The sequence below is a fragment of the Phocoena sinus genome, chromosome 14 (assembly GCF_008692025.1).
Source record: "Phocoena sinus isolate mPhoSin1 chromosome 14, mPhoSin1.pri, whole genome shotgun sequence".
NCBI lineage: Eukaryota > Metazoa > Chordata > Mammalia > Artiodactyla > Phocoenidae > Phocoena > Phocoena sinus.
The window spans coordinates 18,760,719-18,785,822 of record NC_045776.1 but is presented as its reverse complement, the minus strand read 5'-3'; the positions used below and the strand labels follow the sequence as shown (position 1 = coordinate 18,785,822).

Here is a 25,104-nt window from a genome sequence, read left to right as displayed (position 1 = left end):
TGATGCTTCCCAAATTTCAGTTCCACCTTCTTGGTCTTTGCCTTAACTAAGTACTAACTGAACATTTATGTAGTATATACTTTTCTTTATAAAGAATTAACTTAAAAATAAACTCAGCCTTCTCCCAAGAATAATATCTATAAAACCCAGGCCTAGTTGTGCTAGTTACATTTTTTTCTAAAACATATCCAATCTTAGATACGTAGCAATGAATAGCCAGCCAACCAGACAGAAGACAGACAGACACAACTATTGAAACTAAAAGATTCTACGTTTTCTTCTTCTCCAGATAGTAAAAAAATACTCATCGATAATTCAGTATTCAACTATGTCACTTTTCAGAGAACTCACTTAATTGTTCTTTGTTTAACTTTTATCCTCTGTACACTCAAAGACCTCAGAGGGGTAACTGAGGGGAATAAAAGAGTTAGTGAATAAAAAGTCTGATCCATAATGAAATGTCAAAAATAGGCATGCCCCCTCCAGAACCTGATGTACATACTATGTGAGGTGATATATGTGTAAGAACTTTCTGACCTCTACTCACTACAGTAATTTGTTAGAAGTTTGCCAAGAGAAGAAACAAGGCAGAAGATACAGAATGAGCTCTCCTCTTATAGTTCCAGCACCTAGACTAAACCAAGGGTTTCCCTCTCACTACCTCTATTGCCTTAGACAATGCTCAAAGGATTCTCTGAGTCACACTTGCTTCTTCAGTAATTTGGTTTCAGGGCTTTACATAAGATAGTGACATAAGAGTGCCTGACATATGGTTCTCAGTGAGTGTGAATTTTCCCATCCCTCATCTGGACTGATATTTTATCTACATGCAAAATATGTGTGAAAATGAAAAAAATTATTATGGTCATCAGAAATTTATGTGACTTTGAAAATCTGATAAATGCACACAAAAGGGAAGTTTAGTGGTTTCCAATGACAATACTATGAATAAACTTAAAATGAGTATGATCTCATAAAACTATCATTCCTGTTAATCAGTAGATTCAAATTTTAATATATATGATTATTGAATCATTTATTAATCAAATCTAGTATTTACTGAATCAATAGAAATTTTAACTTAGTTTAGCAAATCAAAGAAAGCCTCTCTGAGAAAATGGCATTTCAGATGAAGTCTGAATGGAGTTAGCCAGGCAAAGAATGAGGGGAGAGGTGCTCCAGAGCATGTGCAAAGGCCCTGGTTCAAGGAAAAGCTCGGCAAACTCCAACACCTAAAAGAAGACCAATGTAGCTTAAATACTGTAACCAATAGGAGACAGGATCCAAATGAGGTTGGACAGATACCTCTAGGATATGTTAAAGAGTACGGAAGTTATTCTGTAACACAGAAAGTGTTTATAACAGTGTAACATACTGAAGATGGGAGATGAAATGCTCTGTTTGACATTTTCTAAAAACTCACCCTGGCTGCTTAGGAATATGGATTCAACAAGGAAGAAGTGGAAATGTAGTTAGGAGGCTCCTAGAATATACCAGACAAGAAATGATGGTCTTTCAGTCCTTCATTTCAACTGGTAAAAGTGGAGGTGAAGAGCAGAACTCCATGATGATTAGATGGGGAGAAAGTAAGAGAAAGAAAGAGGCCAAGATGTCCTGATATCATTTAATCAACTAGGCGCATGGTAGTGCCATTCCCAAGATGCAGAGGTAGGACAGGCTATATTAAGTGGAAAGGGGGAAGTCAAATAAAATAAACAGCTGGCTCTACAAACTGACACTGAAAAACACAAATGATACTGGAGCAATATATATGAGAGCTGATATCTTAGAAACAAAGATGACTTAGGGAGAAAATATCCATGGAAATAAAAGTAAACGTACATTGACTGACTACTATATATTGGACATGGGTCAAGTGCATGGCAAGTATTACCGTATTGAATTTTCCCAACAACGCTATTTCTACCCATTCTACAATACAGAAACAAGGTCACACTGCTAGTAACTAGACGATAACCAATCCAATCTGATTCCAGATTGAGGCACTGTGCCACACTGCCTCTCAGCAGAAAAGGGAATGAAGGCCCAGGTAAGATTCCCGAGGGACTCAACTTACAGTTCATGCAGAAGAAGAGCAGCCAGCAAAACAGAGGCAGAAAACTGACCAAACAAACAAACAAAAAACATCATTGAATTTCCAACAAAAATAAACTAATATTTTCTCAAAAAGAGGTTTAGTGAAGTAATATTGCTAAATTCCTAAGTACCAAGATGAAAAAGGAAAGCCATGGGAAAAGACAACTGTCTAGAAAGGAATGGCAATTGGATGGACAGCAGACTTCTAATGAGCCACAATGGAATTCAGAAGACAGTAGAATAAAATCATCAGAGTAATGAGAAAAAAAATCAGTGTCAACCTGGAATTTTGTGCCCTGAAAAATTATCTTTCAATAACAAGGAGAAGGACATTTTGGATTAAAAAATACAAGAGTTGACCTCCAACATTCCTATATCAAAAAACTTCTACAGGATATACTTCACCAAATATGAAAATGATCCCATAAAGGTCAAAGAAGCCAGAAAGTATTGAGCAAAAAATATTAGTAAACTAGTAAATCTAAACACTGTCTATAATGTTTAGATAATAGTAATATCTAATTTGTAGAAAATATTTTAAAGTTCCAAACAACAATACTCTTATAGGTAGGACAGTGATATAAGGAACAGGATTCTATGGTGCTAAAATTGTTTCAAAGGGGAGTTAATACTATAGACAAACTTCAGACTTTGTCAGATAACTATACATAGTAAAATTTAAAGGTAATCACTAAAAGAACAGAAATAAATTCCGAATAAATTCCATACAATGGGAGGGTAAAATAAAGTAACAAACAAACAAAACCTTAACTAATTACTTTAAAAGGAATAAGAGGGGAAAAAAGTATATAAGAAGCAATACAAATAGAAATTTAAAATTTAGATGACATTAATCACAGAGCTACTATGTCACACCATTCCAAGAGCCATATTCACAGTGTAGTCTATGTAAGTGGCCTAACCCAAAGTACAAAAAAATATAAATGGACTTAAATAATTTGATATCTGATTAGATTAAATTAAAATCCAGCTGTAGCTGGCAGACTTAAAACAAACCAACTTGGATGGGTTGAAAATAATAAGTTAAAAAGGAGATACACTAGACAAATATTAGACAAAAAGAAAGTGAGATAACTATACTAATAACAGACCAAATAGACTTTAAGACAAAATAGTAGAAAGAGAATGACCACATATAAAGTGGATAAAGAGTTTAATTAACCATGAAGACCTAGTCATTTTAAACTTGAATACAAACAATTTCAATATGTATAAAGCCAAACCAGAAACACGGGGAGAAATCTGCAAAGTCACCATGATAGAGGATTATTTCAATCCACTTCTCTCAATGACAAAATGTCAGGCAGACAAAAAAAAACTCTGGTAAAGGTACAGATGATTTTAAGGCACAATTAACAAGCTTAAATTTCTGGACACATAAATCCTTCAACTAAATAATAAAAGAATACACAATCTTCCCAAGCACACAATGGAACATTTATGAAAACTGATTAATTAAAACTGACAATAAAGCAAGTCTCACAAGAAACAAAGAACTGTTGTCACATAGAACAGTTCTCTGACAACAATTAAATTACATTCAAAGTCAATAATAAAAAGATAAATAACATTCATTTGTAAAATTTTCAAGGCATCAATAAATATTGCAAGGGTTAAAGAAGAAAAATCATTGGAAAATTTTAAATACTTATAAATAAAATATAATGAACACGTTACATATTAAAACCGCTGAATACAGGGACAGCAGTACTTAAAGGGCATTTTAGAGCCTTAAGTTTTTACATTAACAAAATAAATGATAACAACTTAACGAGCTAAGTGGTCAACTTAAGAAGTTAGAAAAAAAATCAGAATAAACCCAAAACAAATAGAAAGCTGGCCATAATAAAGATGAAAAATTAATGAAATGGGAAAACACACACACACACACACACACACACACACACACACACACAAATAATCCACAAAGTCAACAGTTGATTCTTTTTGTAAAGACTAATACGTGAGAAAAACATCTAGTGATCTTGATCAAGGAAAACACAAATAAAACCAGGAATGAAAAACGAGACTTAATTATAGAATCAGCAGAGATCAGAAAGCTAACAAGAGAATACCATGAACAACTTTATGGTAATCAGTTCAGAATTTTATATGAAATGTGAAATATTATATCTATCAGATATGTAATTTTCATATATGTAATTTTAAAACGAACTAAAACTAAAAAAGAAAGTAAAATTCTCATTCTCAATATTTTTAATATTTAAAAATTGTATCAGGGCTTTAAAATCATCTCACTCGAGGCTCAGATTGTTACACAGACAAGTTTTACCTAATTTCAAGGAACAGATTATTTGAGATTTATACACACTCTTGTGAAGAGTGATGAGAGATGACAGAGTGGAAATACTCTTCTATTCATTTTACAGGTCAGTATAACCTTGGAGCTAAAACCAGATAAGGATGGTAAGAAAAGAAATATTATATATCAATCTTAGTTAGAAACATAGGTACAAGATACTAAAGAAAATATTAGAAAACTGAGTCCAGGATATTATTTTTAAAAGAGTAATAAAAATACATTAATCAATCCCAAAAATCCAAGGGGAGTTCACCATAGGGAAAAATACAAATGTCACTCACAACATTAACAGATTAAAGAGATTTTTTAAATCATAATTTAAATATATGTAGAGGGGGCTTCCCTGGTAGTACAGTGGTTAAGAATCCGCCTGCCAATACAGGGGACACGGGTTTGAGCCCTGGTCGGGGAAGATCCCACATGCCGCGGAGCAACTAAACCCATGCACCACAACTACTGAGCCTGTGCTCTAGAGCCCGCAAGCCACAGCTACTGAGCCCGCGCACCTAGAGCTTGTGCTCTGCAACAAGAGAAGCCACCGCAATGAGAAGCCCGCGCACCGCAATGAAGAGTAGCCCCCGCTCGCCGCAACTAGAGAAAGCCCACGCACAGCAACGAAGACCCAACACAGCCAAAAATAAATTAATTAATTTTTTTAAAGTTTAAAAACAATACTTTAAAAAAACATTTAAAAAATAAATATATGTAGAAAAAACTGATAAAGCTCAATACCACTCACAGTAAAACTCTTAGCAAGATATGTATAGAAGGAAACTTCCTTAATGAAATAACTACCATCATCAATGGTGAAAATCAGGGAAAACACAAGGATACCCAGTATTGCTGTTTCTGTTTAAGAATGTCTTGAGGTCCTAGGTAGCACAGAGTAAGACAAGAAAATAAAAAAAAAAAAAGATATATCTGTTTGAAAGGGATTTGAAAGGAAAAACAACAGAACTGTCATTATTCACACATGATATGACTACCTATAAGAAAAACTCTAATGAAAACACAAAGATAATTTAAAATTAATAAGAGAATTTAGCAACATGACTGAACATGAAATCAATATACAAAAATCAATTACATTTATATATATATCAGGAACAAACAATTTGACTATTTAATTTAAAAGAAAATACCATTATCAATAGTAACAAAAATAAGGTACCCTAAGAAAAAATCATCAAAAGATATACACAACCTCATGAAAAAAATTATAAAACTTTGAGATATCAAAGAAGACCTAAAGAATTGGAGAGATAAATGAGTGGAGATAATCATTATTAAAGATATATTAATTTTTTCCCAAATTGATCACCAGATCCCATGCAACTTCAATAAAATCCCTAAAAGGCTTATGAAAGACCTTGGCAAACTTATTTTTAAATTTCTGTGGAAAAACATAGCTAAAAGTAAAATGTACATGTGGGATGAGAAGAAGAGGAAGGACCTTACCATATACCAAAATGTGGTATGAAACTTACTGCAATATGGCACTGAGGCATGGGTAGACAAACTGACCAACAGATCAGAAAAAAAGGACTCAGAATGAAAGACCCTTACAAATACAGAAATTTACAATATTGCAGAAATAGCACTGTGGATGCCTCCGGAAAGTATGGACTTTTCAAAATGATTCTAGAACAAATGTATATCAAGATATTTAAGAAAAAGTGGAATTGAACCCCTACTTCCCAATCTACAAAATCAATCCCAACTGTATTAAAAACTTAAATGTGGATGTCAAAACTACAAAATGCTTTCCAGAAGAAACATATAAGAGAACATCTTTATGACCTTGAGGTAGAGATGGATATTCCAACCATGACACGCAACATGAAAAGGTAAAGGGAAAAAAAATGACTACATTAAATTTAAGGCCTTGTGCTCACCAAAAGATACCACAGGGAGGGTAAAAAGACAGGTCATAAAAAAAGGGAAAGTATTTGCAGCATGCGTGACTGAGAAAATTATTATCCACATATATAACAAGAACATCCGCAAAGCAGTAAACAATTAAAATTTAAAAAGAAAACAGGGCTTCCCTGGTGGCGCAGTGGTTGAGAATCTGCCTGCTAATGCAGGGAACATGGGTTCGAGCCCTGGTCTGGGAGGATCCCACATGCCGCGGAGCAACTAGGCCCGTGAGCCTCAACTACTGAGCCTGCGCGTCTGGAGCCTGTGCTCCGCAAAAAGAGAGGCCGCAATAGTGAGAGGCCCGCGCACCGCGATGAAGAGTGGCCCCCGCTTGCCACAACTAGAGAAAGCCCTCGCACAGAAATGAAGACCCAACACAACAAAAATAAATTAATTAATAAACTCCTACCCCTAAAAAAAATAAAATAAAATAAAAAATAAAAAAAGAAAAAGAAAAAGAAAACAGACTCAATAGAAAACTGAGGAGGGGAGATTCCATAGAAGAAACATGAATGATAAACAAACACGTAGAAAGATGTTTAACCTCATCAATCATCAGTGAAATGCAAGTTAAGACCATAGTGAGATACATTTTATATTGTACACCCACTAGATTGATACAATTAAGAAATCTGAGAACACCAAAGGCGGACAACAATATACATCCATAGTAACCTTTTATGCTGTGGGTAGGAGTGTAAATTGGTAACAACTTTGGAAATCAATTCCGCACTATCTTTTCATTTGTAACATTTGCATGACTCTACAACCCAGAAATTTGACTCTTAGACATCTACAGGAATCAAAAGAGATGATCAAGAGTGCGTCAAGAGGTGCTAGGAAAGTGTGTAGTCTCAAAAAAAGGGCATCAATCCAAAGGTTCATTAACTAGAAGATACATAAATAAATTGAGGTATACTCACCAGCAGTGAGAATGAACTAATGCCACACACAGTAACATGGAGAAGTCTGAAACATGCGATGCCAAGTGTAAAAAGCAAGTGGCACAATACAACATAGGAATGATACCACGTTTATAATCCTCCGTCAAGTGGAAAAAAAAGAAAGAAAAAAGAGAATATTTACCTCTGGCAAGAAAGACGAGGGAATGCGGATAAGGAAGAAACCCAGATGGTTCTGAGGATGCTCTAGTTTTGACAGTGAGTGGTGGGTCCCTTGGTCTTCACTCCATCATTTAGCTTCATAATTCATATATGCTACATGTATTATTTTGTAGGTATAAAACATCACAAGATATGTTTTGGAATATTTGGTTGGGGTGAGACTTATAAAAAGTATATGGAAGGAAGGGATACAGAAGCCACCAGTGTAGCCAACAGTCAACAAAACTCTTGTTATAAAGGAGCCCAAGAAAGAGGACCAGTCAGTAGGGAGTGTGAATGAGAGGGAGAGTATGTGTTTGGTTTGTCACGCTTTTGTTTTGTTTCTATTATGAAATATTTCGAGCACTGAGGTGTCAACCATAACATTCTACCATTTTTTTCTTTCCAAAAAAATAAAGCACCACAGATAACTGTGGAAGCACCCTGCGTGCCCTCCGCACCCCAGAAGGAAGGTAACTTCATTTCGTTTGATTTTTTTAACGGAGAGTTACCAGTGCACGCCTGGATGCTGAAGGAGTTCTCCAGGAGGCAGGAACAACACGTGGATGCTGTCCACTTGCATCAGCATCACCTACTAACTCACCAGCACAAGGCACGTGTGCTAAGGGGTTTTCAGCTCAGCAGAGACGGTTCTAGACCTCGCTCCTTTCAGCACCCTTCTGATGAAGCACACGCAGAGCTCTTGGGTCACGGGGCCAAGAATCACTAACTGGCGTGGCTATCAGGATCCAGCCCATACCCATGGCATTCCCCCAATGCTCTAACTAGCTGGCCGAAGCAAAGATGGCAAGGAAGAGAGGAGGGAAAAAACCTCTTTTTCTCTTCAACTTGAACAGTAAGTATACCACCAAGAATGGTGACAGTTTTCCTAACCAAAATGGACTAACAAACATAGTGGGTTGAGAGGGGACTCCCAAGAGTAAACCATAAGATTCGTGAGAAAATGGAGGGAGCGGGGCAGAGAAGGAGCTAGATGGTCAGAGTGAAAGGTGAAGCAGGGCTACTCACTGGGAGGTGTCAAAGTGAAAAACTTTATTTTGTGGCTAATCAACAGTTACCACATAACTTTCCCCCGTGGCCACCTCAGACAAAAGAGAATCAGGTAAACAGCGTTTCCATCTCAGACGGAATATCGTACAAATCCTACCACCTTCCTAAAGTTCACCAAAGATGCTCAGCAACAGCGTGGGGATGTGCTGATACCTGATCCCAGGTGTGTGATGGACTCAATTCCACAGGTTGAACTGAACCACCAGAATGTTTACTGGTAATTAGAATATAAGCTAGAGGAAGCCTAAATAGTGCGTAATTACTGAAGACCATTAAATAAGAAAGCAGAGTTCCTTTTGCCTCTTTCTCCCACTCCCACCTCTGCACCCTCTCACAACAGAATTGCAAAATCAATCTTCCACTTTTCTCAGAAAATAAAAAGCACTTCTGTGGCATTTGGGTGCAAAACAGGCAGTCGACAGCACACAGTAGCTGAACGAGGTCTCGGGTTACTGTTAGAAGATATAAAATATAGTCAATTTTCAAGTATTCAAGTTATAGAAAGTTTCTCTTTCTCTCTCTCTCTCTCTCTCTCACACACACACACACACATACACACACACACACACACACACATATGCAAATGCCACTGTGAAAACTCCCCCAGCAACCCCATCTCTCAGCTGCGTTTCTGCAGAAGTCTCACTGCTGGTTCGGGCCACCCACCCTGACTACCCTTGAGCTGTGTTTTCCAGGCTGCAGTCAGAGTGTTCCCAGGCACAAATCTGGTGGGAGGAAACTGCACAGTCTCCCTGCCTCTCAGCCTGGCATGATCTGGCCCCTACCTTCCCTCTCCCCAGCCTCAGCTCTAACCAAGCTCTAGCCCCTCCCCAAACACCATGCCCTGCTGACCCCCAGCCCACTTCCCTCCTCCTCCCTCAGTCAGGTGTGCCAGCTTCAGGGAAGGTTCTCCTGACTGTGTGGTCAGATACCCTATTGCAAACTCATCTAACCCCTCACACCTCTCAACGTAGAGGCTGATATTTCTCTGGTTGGTTATTCAGTGAATGTATGTCTCCTACATTTAGCCAATGCAGAACTGCGTCTGTTGTGTTCATCACTTTATTTCTAGCACCCAGCATACTACCTGATACATGGTGGATGCTCAATACAAAATTCTGAAAGTAAATGAATAACTTCCTGCATACGAATTTTTAAATAAATATTAAAAATATTCAAGTGTGGGAACAACAACAAAAATATCTAGTGCCCTTGAAGTAAATGGGCACTATCTACAAATCTGATATTTTAATTTCTGATCCCCCCCAAAAAAACCCAACAAAAACATATGGGGCATAATTGTCATTGCCTCCCAAAAAGTCTTTGGTACCAAATTTGAGAGTACATCATAACAATACTCTTCAAGGTCCAAATTCCATAATCATTCAAGTCCATTCTCTCTCCTTTATACTCATGTAGAAGTACACACACAGGATTTCAATGTTTCAGCTAAAACTGTAAAGTCTATAGTTATATTTAAAAAGCATCTTTGGAAGAAGTCTACTTCCACACTTTGACATCACTTATTCGAAAAGCACTGTCTTACTGAATCAATGTAGAGCCTGTACCCAATGACAGCAGTATCCTATGCCAACTGCAATGCTGGCCTTGAAATTTTTTCTTCTTTATATCACCATAATACCTAGCACTGCAATTTGAATCTGGACTCTCAAAAAACATTTACTAAATGAATGAATGAACAGGTGAGTACATGAAAGTTAATAATTCTTAATAATTCTCTTGTTATTCCGGTGAAACATATTCACAATGAAAAAAAACACCACTATGTACATTCATCCCTTTCACTTTTCTGAAGCTTTCAACATTCTTTAAACAATCAAGCCTTCATCAACAATAACGAATTTTTTAAGTAAAATTAATTGCTTAAAGTAATTATGGAGTATTTCTCACTTTATCCAACTCTACCAAAATTACTAGGGATTAAAGTGGGACACTACAAAATGTACACCCATGTAAAAAAGAAATAGTTCCACGTGGGCTAAAAAGATAAATTGAAGAATAATAAGAGGTCAACAAAATCAGGGGGAAATTAGATGTCAAAAGAAAATCAACCTTTGAAGCTAAAAGAAACTAAATGAAGAATCAGTGCCAACAAAAGAACAGAAAAGCATTCCATGGTTTGGGATACCAGTTAGACAATGAAGTTCTAGAAGGCACCCAACAAATAATGATTATTTGAACAAGGATTGAAATTGACATTGTGCGGCCTTCCTTTTCAAAATTGCAAAACTGGGTTATGTATGAAATTGTAGATTAAATCTTGAAACGTGATTACCACCTGATGACCAAAATGTTTTCTCTCTGAGTTTAAAGGTGAAACGTTGCAAAATATTCCCAACATGAATCCTTTATGTTCGAAAGTGAAGAAAAAGTTTGGGGAAGACACAGGTTCGAAACTCACATTTAAAAAAAAAAAATGGGTAAAGGGGTCTAGAATATTCCCTTTGTCGAAAAAATCTTGTTTCTATTCTGTAGCAAACATTCATTAATAAATTCTTCCTATGTCAATTCCAACTAGAACTTGAATTGTTGGCTTCAACTGGAAACTGGAATCACTGAAACCGTAGGAGGTCACAGAGGGAAAGACACTGTAATGTGAACTAACCAATACTCAAGGAAAGGGTGGTATTTACGTATTTTTCCTATGTGTGATGTCAGTATGACACATTATATTCACTTTGCCAATATGAAACAGCTATTTAACGGCAAACATGGCAAGAAAATCTAGACTGCCAGAATTCAGTTAAATAAATCATTTTCTCCAAATTAGCTTAAAATTTCCACTGCTGAATGATACAATAGGAAGAGTCTGGAACTGGGAACACCTAAATCTTGATTTCCACCCTGCCACTACCATTAAAAACATATATTTGGGGAAGGAACTGGATTATCTCAAAGGGAAATCCCAAAACCAGAAAAGGAAAAAAAAAAAAAAGGCACCCAAGACAGGAATGTGTGCCTGGAGGTGACTGAGGTGCCTAGACCATAACTGAGTCCACTGCCAAGCTGAGGAACCTGCTCTCTTTCATCCACCCTTTGCAATGGCCTTCCTCTGTGCCTGGTTCATAGTGATCTTGATATAAAAGGCTCCGTCCCAATGCCCCCATGTCAAAATACTCCTCCTCTTTCAAGAATCAGAGTCAATTTGCCCATGAAACCTTCATTATTAAGTTCCCCCAGCAAGAAATAAGTTTTTCTTTACCTAAACTCCCACCATGCTAATGACACTTGTCTTCTGGACACTGAGTATTAATTAAACATGTACATTTCTATTCTTTCCTGTCAAAATACATGCCCTCTCAGGGCAGGACCTTGCTCCCACAAAGCCCTCTGAGTCCTATAATTGTTAACACAAGGGATGTGTACATAGCATGTACTAAAAATATATATTAGATGAACCATCAATAAGAATTATGGTAGGTAGATAAAAAATAACTGGCTAGATAGACACAACCAACATCCCATCTCCAATGGCTACATATTAAAACCCGAGGGGCTAAACTGAAGCTATGCTGTGAGTCTCCAGATAATGATATAAATAAATAGACCTTTCTAAACCATTCATTATCAATTTTTACTCATCTTAAGTGGATATAAAAGTAATTACTGACAAGATATGCAAATGTGCGTGTTTTTCATCTTGCTCTTCAGCATTTTACACAAGATGAAAACTGGAGTGTCCAGAGCTATCATTTCAATATCTTCCTTCACAGAAGGTAGGTCTTTCCCTAGTTTAAAAGTCCTCGAAATGCCCTGTAGTTAAGTCTTGGCTTGGGAGATTTTAGATACAAAACCTTCCATTTGGATGCCTTGCAATTCATCTAAGTACCCCAAAAGGGAATGTTTAAATTAATGGAAGATTAAAGCAAGGAAAAACATTCTAAAAGGTATTCCGTAATGGGGCTTTGTCACCACCTTCTCTGTTTTATTGGGAAAATAGTCTTTTCCCGGGAGGCTGAAAGTTTCTATGCCAATCACCAGTCTCGTTTAACTATTTGAACTTAAAAATGTCAGAGAAAAAAAAAATTCGTAATGGAAATGCTGACATGCTATGAAGTCAAGAGGCACAAGCAGGTGCTCCTGTAACCCAGGGTCATAATTCAATCAAGCTGTATTTTGACGTCATCTGTTACAGAAAAAAACCAAATGGTTTATGAACAGCACCAGAACCCCCAAGATTAAATTACAGCCCTGATATTTAATCAGGGGTCTTACTTTGTTATTTTTAATAACACAATACATTTTAACAGTTATTCATCAACTGCCTTAGCCAAATTAGAGCACGTGATGACAAGTGAGCTGGATTACGTTGTCCATCTCTCACGATCTGAACTTTTATTATTTTTCAGAAATGGAAGATTATACAAGTTTTCCTCCTCTAAAGAAACATACAGTTGGTACCAAAGGATTGAGTCCAAACCTTAATTAAAAGCAGCATGGGGTCCCTGAGCAGCAGGTCAGGACATCTGTATTTGTGTCCTATTATAGCCCATAACCAACTGTATGATTTGGGCAAAAGACACTTAACCCTCCCAAACCTTAGCTCTTTAACCAAAAAAAAAAGCATAGAACATCTCTAAAGTCTCCTGGTAAGTCTAAATTTCTATAAATCCTTTACTTGAAAGGCAATCTTGTGTAGTTTCTTTGGGATTCCCTGAGGAAAGAAGGGCAAAATTTTTATAGCTGAAAAGACAATGAATTTTTAATTTAATTAAGACATCACTCTGATCGAAGAGGCATTTGTCAGCTAAAAATTTTAGGGGCAATATCAATGTCAGCAAACGAAATAGGTTCTTTAAAAAGTAATGTACAAATACTGCTGAACGTGTGAAGGGTTGTTTGCAAAACAGATCAATACAGGCACATCCAACAATGGATTGCAGTTAATAAACCGCATATAATAATTACCACCAATGGCAGTTTAGAAAGTCATTCATTAAATGTTAATTGTCACACAAAAGTACAAAAGCAGCCATTTGAACAATCGAGTGGCTGCACCTTTAAATAGAATACTTTCTTACAGCCCTGAAGTTCCTCCGTATAAACTGATTCTAAACACACCTGGCTATCTGATATGCTGATTAACTGGGCCTTTACTTATCGTTGAAATGAAAGCAAATATGACAACCTTTTTCAACACTTTTGCTATGCCTTTGAGCCTGATTAAAAATATATATATAAATATATATGTAAAACTTACAGAAAGTGTCAACCAATCTTCTCTAAAGATTAAACTGTTATTTCTCTTACATCTCTCATAAGCATTAAGAGACATATGGTTGAAAATTACCCACCTAAACCTCATGTGCCTACATCACTGCTGAGTCTAAGTGGGATCACAGATTTAGAAAATGGATAACCCATGTGTAAGCTTATAAACTTGGCGGTCAATTTTGAAAACTTTATTCAGAGTAATAAACCAGTGACAAAAATAAATAAAACCTTAAAAAAAATAACTTTGATGTGCTTTGCTTTACTTTCTCTAATACTCAGAACCATCTAATTAACTTGGAAGAACACCTGGTCATAAAAAAATAGCTCATAAAAGACAAAAAATAAGGAAGGAAGGGATTTTTTTTTCTGTTCCTACCTAGCTTCATTTAGATGCTTTGTGCAAAATCTGACTTACCCAACATATAGGTATAAGGTCTAAAGGTTTGGCCAAGAACATTTTGGTTCAAGACTTGTAAACTGAAGAACATTTCAAAACACACCATGTTCCTTATTAGACAACTTCAGATCTGTTATCTTGGCTTATGGGAACAGATCTAAAAAGCATCATAATACTAAACGTTGCAGCCTGGGGCCACCAGGACTCAACTCTCTGCCTTGGACGAGGCTGCAAACTTTCAATATAAAATGTAGTTTACCATTAGGAGTAAATGTTTGATCTGTAAAGCTTCCAAAATTAACTTTGTTTATCATAGCAGATGAAAGCAAAAAGGAATAATTTGAAGCTCAAAACAAAACTGTTTATATGACAGTCTTTACTGCTCCATGATTCTAAGCATTTAAGACAGATTCGAGCAATTAACAGCATAAACTTTCATTACATAGTTCTATTATATATGTTTATGTGACTTAGCTGTTCATCTGTTATTTAAGTGATTTCCTCATTACAATAGTAGGGTAAAGATAATTTGCTGATGCTGTCAAAAATGTTAAGCATTTCAGGCTCAACAGATCTTGGATCCCTACGCTTGTTTAATGCATTTTATTTACTTAAGTCAATGTCAAATAGAGTACTGCTTCTTCCTTCTGAATTTAGAAAACGTAACATTTTAAGCACATGTCTGGTAATAGACATATCAAAACTTCAAAACTGCTTATTTTAGTGATGCAGATAGAATTCAGGGTTTTTCTTGAATATTAAGTTTCAAAGATCTAACAAGGAACTGCAAAACTTTTTTTTACAGTTAAAAGATACAAAACCTTTTTTTTTTTTTTAGATATTAACAGAGCAAGCTTGGTTACCTCAACTTTTGGTTTGACTAGGTACATTAAAATAATTGAAAACAAAATACTTTCACTGGTACCCAAGCAGACTGTCCATTTACAATAGAACCAAAACACAACTTTGAAACTACCTACTATATTTTCCTTGCTAAAAGAATAATAAAAATATGAGAGAGATACTAAGTCACATTGAAATCCAACATAAACTAGAAGCCTAGTTTGGATAAGAAAGCAGGAAAAATAATGGACATGGTTTATACCATTATCTTAAACATATTTTTAAAAAATGTTTATCTACTGTAAAGATCAGGAACAGTATTGCACACCAAGCCTCAATAATATATCCTTAAGCCTATAAGATATTGAAATAATAAGCTATATCTGACTCTGTGTGTGTGTGTGTGTGTGTGTGTGTGTGTGTGTGTGTGTGTGTCTCAAAAGACACTGAGCTAGGCAGACCAGGCAGACCTTGGTTTAGAACCTGATTCATTCTGGCTGCCTTGAGGGTAAGTAGTTTACCATCTCTGAATCTCAGTTTCCTCATTTATAAATTGAGCATGGTAATCCTGGCATCTCACTGGGTTCTTGTGAGGATTTAAAAAATACAAGAATATAAAGTGCATAGCACACCACTTGGCATAGTAAGAAGCACTTTAATTCTGTCAGTGTCATGCCCATCCACCCCTGTTATTCAACCTAACATCTTGCAAATAGTCACAGGCCAGATCAGGCAAAAGAGAATGATCAACAATCCAAAATTCAGCTCCAAACCTTAAAAGGCATTCAAAGGGCACATGTGCACTTAGAAGAATTTGTAGGCACAAAGATCAGCACACAAATCCTGATACCCTATTATGCAAAATACAAATTTAGAAAAACATAGCAGTGAAACCAATATTACTCCAATAAAAGGATTTGCAGGGCCATACAAAATTAGCAAATCAAAACTTGTTTCTTAGATTAGCAAATAAAGGCATAGTTTAGAACCTCTTAACTTGGGCCTCAGTTTTCTTTGTACAATGAAGGCACTGGGCTGTCTCTTTCTAAGGGGTTCGATCCCCCCAAATTCTATGATTCTAACAGAATGGGTTTAATGCCACTTTGCTTATTTTGTAAACTGTTAAATTAGTCCGCATTTTACAAAAGCCATACAACCACTATGAACTGCACTGTAATAGTAAGGCTGTTTAAAACACACACACACACACAATTAAATAAGTGTACTCCACAAATACCTTTAAGGGAGACCATTTGTGTTTTCACGCCATAATCATGAACTCAAACTGTACGGATGGATATTAATTCAGAATGCTGACCATTTGAATTTTCTCTGTGATACAGAACTACCCATTGGAGCGATTTATTTTTTCTTACTAAATTTACCAAACTGATGTGTCATTTGGGTGTCATGTGGGTATCAGTGAAATAACTTGTGTGAATGTCAAGAAATGTTTTTTCTCTTCCAAAAATGACCATGACAGGGATGTGGTGTGTTTTACTGCTGCTCTTAATTGTTAAAACACCCATCCATTTGGCACCTTTAACAAATGCTGAACACCTAAGTAAAACTAAACAGTTACGGGGGAAAAGGCTCAACTTTTAAACTAAGGGAGGAAGATGTAGGATCCGTCACAGACTAACTGTAAATACATGTAACAGATGTGACCAGGACTGTTGTTGAGTATGGATAATTGTAGAGCCCCAACTTTAAAACTACTTTGTAAAAGATGCCAAAGCTAGTATGTTTATCTTTTGCTCATAAAAGACTCAAAGGTAACCAAAGAAACTGTAGTTTTGTTATATTAGAAAATTAAACCCCTGTTCATCAATAAATTATAGACTCTAGGTGAATTTTTTTTTCTTCTGGTAACTTTGCCGTCCTACTTTTTAATGAGAATAATTTTCCAATCATCCAGGCATGTGGATGCTTTTAGCTAGTTTTAAGATAAATGATATAATGGATCTGAAATCCCTTTATATAAGTCACCATATAGGTTTCAAATATTTCTTAAAAATAATTCCAGAACCCACCAGTTCTCCCCGTTAAGGTCATCCAAGCTCTGAACTATCATGGCTGAATTGTTTTAGTGCTCTCTGCTGAACACCTGCAAACATCAAACAAAAACTGCTGGTCCTTTCCTGGGTTGACAAAAGCCTTTCATGTGAAAAATGCTCCCTGGGAATGTCAGGCTGTAGCTCAGGTTACATTCCATTCTCCCTAGCAGCCTCACCATTTCTTAAGGTGGTAGGAAAAACCATGTTTGTGAAATGAAAGATTAAAGGCAATACGGCCACACTTTTTTTAATTCTCACATTGCAAATCACGAAGGAGCGTCCTATATGAATGGAATCCACAGCTACTGAGAACTTTAAGCATGAAACATTACCATGCCTCACTCTGAAAAAACTGAGCTGGTTTTTCCAATATGAACAGTTCACTTATACTTTGGATCTTTTTTCTCTGGACCCAAGTTTCAAAGCTACCCATGGAAGTGACATCTGAGCACCCTTGGGACAATGGATATTAACCTGATGTACATTTAGAAAATCATTTCTCAGTCCAAAGTTTCCCAGTTCATCCTTCCAGGAGCAAAATGCAGTTTTCCTCATTTTTTTTTTTTTTTTTTATTTGTTATGCTTTAAAAGGGACTTATCTTTGTTACTGAGTGGAAACAAAGCCACCTAACTGTGTCTTGGACAGATGAGAAAAATCAACACTCCAATCTGTACTATTATAGTCCCCATCATACTGCACTGGATGAATACCCTGCATTTTCAATCCAGCAGCGAGAACAAAATCGGCACTACACTTTTTACCTTTACAAGTAAACATCTGGGCCTGAAAACTACACCTCTGGTACAACGTCACTTAAAGTTTAACACCTTAAAAATAATCACAGCATATTCACTGGAAATATCACAACACGTCTCACTAAGGATGAAGCCTCTGTCTAGGTTTACGTATACAGATATACTGTCTTAAGAACTGTGTAAGTTTCAGTATATGATCATTTACCAAAATGCATTAATACATATTCATACTTATTCACCCTACACTCTGTAAACACTTAAACATCATAGCAAGGACTTCATTTAAATGTGAACATAGAAAAGGGACCAGATGCACAGTTATCTTTTTAAATGTAACACAATTTCATGCTTCTAAATCACCTTACTTTATTAAACTATAACTAAGCTGATATACTTAATTATTCCAAATGTGTCAATTTTTACAAAGTACAAAGGAGTATTTTTGCACTGACTCTGAAAGCAGTCTATCTCTGAGCCTTTCTGACATAATCTACTTTCAGATTTCAACTGAATATACATTTTCTTAAGGAAAATCATGAAGTTACTGTCAGAGATAAAGTTAGCAACTGTTTTGATACTGTCTAACATGAAAAACTGATCTGCCTACAAGAGATACTTGTACTCATCTTTCCTTCAAAGTTGTATAGAGAACACGATAAAGAAATTTGGAAGATACAATACGAATACAACAACAAAAAAAATTTTAAGTCCCAAATGAAAATTATAACAGGGTCCAGGACAGTAAAACACAAACATATGGTCAGTAGCCCTTTTAATCAAAGTGGACCCCCCAAAATAAAAGATAAAATGTAACTATAGGAGGCATCTCATATTTCACAAATCAAGTTATAGATAAAAAATCCCTTAGACTTATGGGGGTCAGCAAAAGGAGAAGTAACTTATTTGGAAATGAGCAACTTTTAAATGCCATTAATTTTATTTAAAAAATACCAATTATACAAGTCACAAAGATGAACAGATTTCTTTCACCGCTACAACACCAAATGAATATTAAGAGATGTGAAATTATCTTCAATAGCTAACAGACAATTCCACTGGTATCTCACAGCTACACGATGTCAACATTTACCAGTCTGACTTAAGAACAGGACTCTGTCTAATGTCCTGTTATGTACCACTGCCAGAACTCCTAAAATACTACAGCTGTTTAACAAGCATAAATGGATTTAAGCCTTGAAGCTAAAGGAGAGCAATGTATGCCTCCTTCTGATATGAAATTCACTAGACAAAAAAAAATACGTTTTAAACGAATAGCATATTTTCAGTTTTCACTTTTAATAAGAGACCTTCAGAGAGTCCCCTATTAAAACTCCTCCTTAGATACCAGATAATCACTGCACACACAGATTCCTTTGTGAATAGCGCTAACGTCTTTTGAAAGCATCAGCCAAAGACCTTTCATTTATAAAATGTAAAAGTCCTTCCAAATTTGCAACTTTAAATATAGAAAAATTCATTGCACAAGTAAATTCTTTAAAAAAAAAAAAAGCTAAAGCACCAAAAAGGATATTTTAAATATAAATGAATTCATATTTCGCTCTCAGATTAGCAGGAGTCTCTCTATTTACAGCTATGGTTTACTACACAGCATTCATCTGCAAAATTAAGTGCTCATTTCTTTAAAAGGGTTAATTATACATAGTACCCAATAAAATTGATATTATTTACAAGGGATTTGCCCTTTTCATGAAAGTTAGATTTTTCCCTCTATTTTCAAATAAGGAAACATTAATTTATTCCCCCATGTTAACACTGCCTTATCTTCACGTGTTTGATTACAATTGTATCAGAAAATTGCTTTTAAAGTAAGTGATGAATTCTGAGACAGTTTCCTTGATTTTTTTTTTTTTTTTTTTTTTTTTTTTAAAAACCCTACTTTTAATTTTGCAAAAGATAACGTTTTTGCCTAAGTTATACCACTAATGGATAATGAAATAACCATATCATTACAGGCTAAAATTTCAATGACTTTTTCAGAACACTTCAACAGAGCCAAAAATATACCATGAGTGAATAAACAGCTAAGAACATTTAACTACACACTAAGAAAAGAATTTACATACTTGAGCCAGTAAAATGTCCACTTGCCAAAGAAGTTGGTCCATTTTTCCCACTGCTCACAGGAGGTGAAAACATCTAAAAGAAACAAAGAAATATTACTGTTGAAAAGAAGACATTTGTGCCTTCAGAGTTCATCAAAGATCTTTCATACTCTCACTATACAATATACAGTTTATGCTAAGGGCTCATTTTAGTAAAATACATCACCATCCAACTTAAAACGAAAACAGGCACATTACCAATCACTCTCCCCCCACCCCAACCTTAACCACTGTTTTCTTTTTCCTCAGGTTCATTAGATCGCCAGAACTAGGTAGGACTACATTTTAAACCAACACAGTCCCCATAATGTGAACAAGATTCAGTTTGGAGGGCAGCAAGCTCTCTAGAAAACACTAGTTTTACAAAGGAGAAGAAAGTTGCTTGTTTTATATTGAAAACCTTGGCCATAAACGTGGCAATGTCCATTTCCATCCCGTATAGGATTTGCCTGTCATATGTGAACCCAAATAAAAATAAAAGTGCCACCTGCACTAAATTCTCATTTCGTCTCTAACATGAGAGCAATTTGAAGCAAGACTCTCTCTCCCTCTCTCTTTCTCTGCCCCTCTCTCTCTCTCTCTCTCTCTCTCTCTCTCTCACTCTCTCTCTCTTTCACTCTCTCTCTCTCCAGCATTTATTTCGACCCTAATTGGTTTCCCTCTTCTTCGACGTATCTAGTGGATAATGCGCACCTTCCCTGAGTCAGAGCCTGCAAAAAGCAAAGAAACGAATGGAGAAAGTGCAGCAAGCAGAAAGGGGGCTACAGAGCTGCCTAGGGCTACGTTTCCTGGCAAAACTTCCGAAAGCCATTTCTCCAAAAGGTCTAGAAGAGAAGCAGCAGCAGCAGCAATAGCAGCAGTAGCGGCAGCAGCAGCAGCAACATGAAAGAGCCCCACTTAGAAGGCGGTTTGGATTTTATTTGTGTGTTTTGTGGATTCTTTTTATTTTGCTTTGCAAATGCATCTTACACCAAACTCATCTGGCATTAAAAATGAATTATTTCCCCTGACATGTTTGGGACTTGGTATGGGGAAGGGAAGCAAAGGGATGGAGAAGGACCAAGTTCCGTCATAAAACTCCACAAGTGTGTAAGTTCTGCTTTGTGCTGATCTCACGACTCCGAGATTTACAAAGACCGTCTAAAGGGTTCTAAAGAATGTATGCTCAGCATATGCACACGAGTTTTCAGAATCCCAGGAAAAGATGTAATGAGGAGGACTACAGGTCCTACTAATCCAAAGCATCATCAGTTTAAAACTTTGAGACAACTGGGGTCTCCTATTTTCCCTTTTCCATTTTCAGAAAAAAATAAATAAATAAAATGAGTAGTGCACAAAGTATCTGTACTCTCAGTGTTCAGATAAGGTCAAGTTTAGGGGTGGTTTACAGTTTTAGGGGTGTCTGTTTTTCCCTTCCATTGGAGTGAGACTCCATTATTTGGGGGATTCGGTGGGTAGGGAATTCAAAAGCAAGTAATTAAGACTCTGAAAAAAAAAAAGCCTGAATCGTCCATCACACCCAAAAATTGTAGTTAAAAACTTATCAAAAAGACCTTCATGTTTACCAAGGACTCAGCCAATTAAAAATTATTCCTGTCCTTTACATTATTATTGGTTTCTAGCTCAAAGTGTTTGGGTTTTTTGTTTTGTTTTTGTTTTGTTTCACAGCTGTTGTTAGTTTCCACCGTTCTTTCTTACCGCACTGAAATCCAGTAAATCACTCAGCTCTTTGTCCGTCCCTAAGGCAGCCATTCGCTGTTGGTGATGCATTTTAGCAAAATCACACAAACCTAGAAACATGGAAATAACCGCAATCAGAAAATCCAGTCCCAATCCTTGGATAAAACACAATCGGATTTTTGGAGACTGGGGGGGTTGTGGGGTAGGGACGTAAGGGCGGATGGGAATAAGGTAGAAAGGAGGGAGGGACAGGAGAGTTGTTTTTTGTTGCTTTTTTTTTTTAAAGAAAGAATAGGCAGCAATAGCAAAAAAAAAAAAACAAAAAAACAAAAAACTGCTATTGATATTGTATTTCCAAAGAGACGATCAAAACTGGTAACATCCACTGTAAAACCAAATCCGGGAAGGAAAAAAAAAAAAAAAGCCGCTCTTCAGCGCATCATTTTATGCAACAGGAGGTAGAGCGAGAAATGAATGGATCCCAGAGAAAAGAGAAACTACTCAGAACGATCCGGTCTCAACTTTCCCCCCACCCCCCCACACACACTCACACACACGCACACACGCTCACACACACGCTCACACACACACACCACTCCCCTCTGCGTTTCAAAGTAGCTATAAAGAAATTAAAGATGAGCGTCTCTGGAGTGAAAACACGTCCAAAGGGGGAGGGGTGACAGGGTCGACGAAAGCGGGGCGGGGGGGAGGGAAGCGGAGTGGAGGGTCGGGTCCCGTAATAGTCCAGCACCCTAATTTGTGAAAGAAAGGGTTGTAAAAATTAAAGTCAGGGCCTTGGCAAAGTCATCGGTCTCTCCAAGTGACACTGCCAGGGAGGGGGGGGGCCGAGGGGGGGTAGGGACGAGGGGGAGGGAATAGGCGCGGGAGAGGAAGGGGTGTCTCCAAGGGGAGCGCCGGGAGCCGGGAGCCCGCGGCACGGGAGGCGCGGAGCCGCGTGCGGGGCCGCCGAGCCCGAGCCCCACGCCGCCCGGCGCACCAGCCCCGCCGAGCCCCGCCGGCGCCGGTACCTACCGCCCGCGCGCGAGAAGGGGCTCTCCGTGCACCGCCGGCGCCGAGGCGGCGTTCATGTCTAACCACCGCCTCTACCTCCTCCGCCTGCGCCCGCGCCCGCTCCTTCCCCGCCGCCGCCGCCGCCGCCGCCGCCGCCGCCGCCGCCACTACAGATCCGCAGACACACAGCCAAGATCCCTGACTCTTAACACCAACTCTCTTCTCCGGGGAGGGGAGGGGACGAGGGAAGGGGGGGAGGGGGGAAACACGCAGAGGCGCACGGAATTGCAAGTTCAGCAAAGAAATGGGTGGGGGGCCTCCGGCGGGGAGACGCGGCTCGCTCGGGTCGGGCTGGCTGGGATGCACCCCCCCCGGAGAAAAAAAAATCTCAACACCTCCCCCGCCGCGCAAAAAAAAAAAAAAAAAATACAAACGAAATTTCATCGAGCACCTCATTTTCCCTCAGAACGTCAGTTACAATCTGAAGCCTGAACAGTTCAGTTTTTGCCCGTTTCATCCATCGGAGGCACTTTGAAATTTATTCGAGTTTACATCCCCTCCTTTCTTTCTCTGACTCTCGTTCCCTCTCACTCACACATCCACACACGGCAAAGCAAGTTTATACTAGGCTGCAAATACACGTGATGCAAAAAGACTTTGCCAAGAGGAACAATATTTTTCTTTTCCAGATATAAACCAAGCCACATTTTGCTGGGGAGATTTTCATGTCGGTAGTTCTGCGTTGGGGGCGAAACCTAAATTACATACGTTTTTTTCCCCTCCCTTTTAAGTCACAGAATAGTATAGCTGCAAACTTCAACAACAACAACAAAAAAGGCAATTTTTGAGGGTGGATGTTGTTTTGTTTTTACACTTGAGTTCCTAGGCATGCTAAGTCCCCGTTCGCCAGCACTTTTTTTAATTCAACATTTACCATTACAGGCCCTGCATGCTCTTAAAACATACTTTTTCACATCACTTTTTAGGATAAAAATTAAGCTGCATAATTCTATCGTTTCATAATAACAAGCGTACTTTATCCAGTATATGCAACATACGCTATTTTAACGTGTGTTAAAATACACATTCTATAAACCCTGTTATTGCTAGATGTGCGAGTACATACACAAAATGCATGCACACACTTTTTCCCATTGGCGATTATTTAATAGGTTGTTCCTTTTGTTTTAATAAAACACTGGGATCGACATTTAAAATATTAAATTCAATTACAAACAGTTTACTCTGACAGCAAATTGTAACGTTACCTTAAATGGCCACAAATATGCTCACAATATTCCAAGGAAAGTGACTTTAAAAAGAGAGACAAAAATCTTCTGCAAGTACTTAGTATCTCACATGTGTATCCCCCAAAAAAGTATTTTAACTGGTACTCAGTTCTGCTCCAGGGATATCCACAGAATACAAGATTATGCACCTGGCTCTGGTTTTTGTATATTCCACCATAAAACTGCAACAAAATTCCCTCCCCCAAAAAAGAAATCATTAAAAAAAAAAATCCAACAACTTTTTCTTATTGTTTATAAAAAAAATATCAACACAGGATAGTTATAATTTTTCCTCAAACAAATCTTGTTGGTGGTTTTTTTTTTCTTCTCCTCTTATAAAGCCTTAAACTTGTTCCAAGTTTAGAGGTGTCTCATCATCATCCTCCTCCTCCTCCTGATCATCACCATTGACTCCCCCGTGGAGTCACATTGATAATAATAGGTTTCCCTGAAAGATACATTGTAATCCATTCACATCCGGGCACTGCGGACTTATAAAGAGAAGGCGCTGCGGCCGTGGCTGCTACTCCAGACAATGACTGGGGAGGGGCGGGGCGGGAGCGGGCAACCATAGAGTAGTAAACAGAGTGCCTAGAGGGGCGACCAAGATGGCGGCGCGTGCGGGCCACGCCTCCTCGGGGAAAGGAGGCGGGTGGCGGGGTTCGGGCGAGTGTCGTGCGTGGGCCAGACCTGTAAGGGCTCTCGAGGCGGTGTCCGTGTTCACGCGCGTTGCTTCTTGTTCCCGGCCCTTGCCCTTCTCTGTTCTTTGACTCAAAAGTGTAGTTTCTAAATAAAGGAATTAAACTCCAAAGACCTGCGCGAAGGAGTCGGAGTCAGTGAGGGAGGCTCGGGAGAGGGAGGCCTCCCCGACGGAAAGCCGGAGCCTGGTTCTCCCGTGGTGTGGAGCCGGCCCTCTTAGCGAAACTCGGGCGGCGTGGAGAGAGGCCGCTGAGCCGAGGTGTAGCTCCTGGGCCTGGAGAGAGATGTGGGTCTTCTCCTGAACCACCCGCATCCATCTTTTTCTTGGCCCCCGGAAAGTGAGAACTGTCTAAGTCCCGGAAGTCCACACTTGGAAAAGACGTTCGTTTATTCCCATGTAGGCTTAGATCAATTCCGTGCAGTGACCCACTACTGATTCAACGTCTCGTTCTGGCCCAGAAAGTTCTACCCTCTCTAGC

At 38.0% G+C, this 25,104-nt stretch overlaps 1 protein-coding gene across 24 annotated transcripts in view; it reads right to left on the bottom strand.

Annotated features, from left to right (window-relative positions):
* TCF4 (transcription factor 4) overlaps positions 1-24,457 on the bottom strand; it is a 361,926-nt gene extending 337,469 nt beyond the window's left edge. For 5 of the 24 annotated variants that reach the window (XM_032654536.1, XM_032654535.1, XM_032654539.1 and 2 more), the window contains exons 1-3: positions 22,659-22,816; positions 21,645-21,736; positions 19,908-19,980 (exon numbers count right to left, since the gene is read on the bottom strand). In XM_032654536.1, coding sequence (XP_032510427.1) covers positions 19,908-19,980; positions 21,645-21,716 — 145 coding nt within the window. In that variant the 5' untranslated portion in view covers positions 21,717-21,736; positions 22,659-22,816. Of the gene's footprint in view, positions 1-19,907; positions 19,981-20,433; positions 20,559-21,644; positions 21,737-22,658; positions 22,851-23,905 lie in introns of those variants that run through there. The other 19 variants (XM_032654541.1, XM_032654548.1, XM_032654546.1 and 16 more) reach the window with 8 other exon arrangements.
* Between the last annotated feature and the right edge of the window lie 647 nt (positions 24,458-25,104).